The sequence below is a fragment of the Vanessa cardui genome, chromosome W (genome assembly GCF_905220365.1).
Source record: "Vanessa cardui chromosome W, ilVanCard2.1, whole genome shotgun sequence".
Taxonomy (NCBI): Eukaryota; Metazoa; Arthropoda; class Insecta; order Lepidoptera; family Nymphalidae; genus Vanessa; species Vanessa cardui.
Window position 1 is genome coordinate 11,669,102 of NC_061153.1, and position 2,248 is coordinate 11,671,349.

The following is a 2,248-nucleotide window of genomic DNA, read 5'->3' on the forward strand; positions in this document are numbered from 1 at the left end:
GGCATTACTCATCGACTGTACTCACGGCTTATCAGAGATATCCGTCCTGTGCAGATAAGGGATAATCACCTCTAGTGCGACAGTGCTTACTATCATTATTGCATATACAGTTCAGTCGAACCAGTGGAAGATTGTGCAGTTAAATTTTATAATCTACCGACAACATTTTAACAACAATTTTTATTCGCATTATTTATTGAAAATTAATATATATAATTTTAGAACACACAAAAATGAAATGCTTTGCATGTAACAAACCGATACAACGCAGCCAGCTTTTAACTTGCACTTCGTGCCATAACACTTACGACTATAAGTGTCTAAATATAAGTGAGGAACAGTTTCACAAGCATTTTCAAAAAATAAAACGCACTTGGTTGTGTCCCTCCTGTATGAATGTCACTCGTCGTAAAAACAACAATACACCAGTGCGGAATCAATTTGAATCTTTGCTCGAGGATGCGAACATGTCCTGCGAAGACCTATTACCCAAGTCAGGCGACGCTTGCGTATCGGGAGAAGGTACTGTTATGCGTGTAGGTGAAGAATCTGCATTTGGCAACAACTCATTTCCCACGATTTCAACTAACGCAATTCCGTATGAACAATTTGGTATGTTACTTGACTCTAAAATTGAACAAATCAGAAACACTTTACTATCGGATTTTAAAAAAGAATTTTCTCTTGCTGTTGAAAGACTCAAATCGGAATTCACTCAATCACTGGAATTTATTGCTGCAGAACAAAATTCTCTAAAAGACGATGTGAAAACTTTAAGAAAAACCGTCCACACACTTCAAGAAGAAAATACAAAATTAAAGTCTGATGTCAATGATGCCAGTCGTAGACTGGCCATTTTAGAGAAATCGTCAAGAAGTCGTAACGTCGAAATTCACCTCATCCCTGAGAAAAGAAACGAAAACATACTGGGCATAATCAAAAAAATCTGCGAAGTGATCACGGTACCAATTACAGAGAGTGACATATGTGCCTTTCGACGGGTCTCCAAGTTGAATGCGTCCTCAGACCGTCCCCGTAACATACTTGTTACGCTGCCCTCTGAGCGGCATCGTGACGTACTCATATCAGCATTTAGAAGATACAATAAAACGAACAAATCGAGTCCACTCAATACATCAGACTTGCAAATTCCTGGTGATAAGAAAAATATATTTTTGGCTGAACACTTATCCCCGGAATGCAAAATTGTTCATGCTGCTACTAGGAAAATGGCTAAAGAACGTTCTTATACGTTTGTATGGGTGAGAAACGATCGCGTTTATACAAGAAAAAATGAGCAATCCCCAGCATTATTAATAAAAAACATCGAGGACTTAAAAAAACTAACATAGTTTTTCTATATTGAACTGTTGGTTTATTACTTTGGATGATTTCAATTAAATTATGTTAATATATTATCAAAACGTCAACAGAATTCGATCAAAAATTAAAGATCTTTATCTTAATTCACTCACTAACTGTTACGACTTAATTTGTTTAACTGAAACTAATCTGAATTCCTGTATTTATGATAATGAATTATTGGATGATCGATATTTTATATTTAGACGTGACCGTTCAAGTACATGCATTAATAAAAATGAAGGCGGTGGCGTTCTGATAGCAGTCAATAAGGAAATAAATGTAGTTCGACGAGTAAATTGGGAAAGTCCTATTGAAGATATTTGGTTAAGCGTCGTATTGCCAAACAATAAATTAAAAATCAATTTATGTGTATGCTACTTACCTCCTGATTTGTCACAATATCATTATAAATGTTTTTTTGATAATATGCATAAAAATATTTTACTAGCTGGAACTAACGACATTAACCTTATTATAGGAGATTTTAACATCCCGACTCTTTCTTGGTCACGCTGTGAATTAAACAATAAACTTACACCTACCAGTACAACATCTTTAGACTTTAAGTCATCAATATTTCTTGAATCACTAGCGATATGTAATCTTTCTCAATTTAACTTTATCCCTTAAAGATAATCGACAACTAGATCTTGTTTTGTGCTCTATTGATAATATTGTTGTTGAAAATGCTGATCCACTTGTACGCATGGACAATTACCATCCCCCATTACAGATACTTATTAAAGATATTAAAATTTTTAAAAGTAATAAAACAAATAATCAATCTTACTATAATTTTTACAAATGCAATTTTACTAAGGTACAAGAATTGTTAAACCAGATTGATTGGTATAGCTTGGTCGAGGATAAAGACATAGATATA

At 34.2% G+C, this 2,248-nt stretch overlaps 1 protein-coding gene across 1 annotated transcript; it reads left to right on the forward strand.

Annotated features, from left to right (window-relative positions):
• The first annotated feature begins 467 nt into the window (after window positions 1-467).
• Window positions 468-2,012, forward strand: LOC124542616. Its single transcript, XM_047120542.1, has 2 exons — window positions 468-1,262; window positions 1,998-2,012. Exons 1-2 carry the CDS (start codon window positions 468-470, stop codon window positions 2,010-2,012), a joined length of 810 nt encoding a protein of 269 aa, XP_046976498.1.
• Window positions 2,013-2,248: the final 236 nt, after the last annotated feature.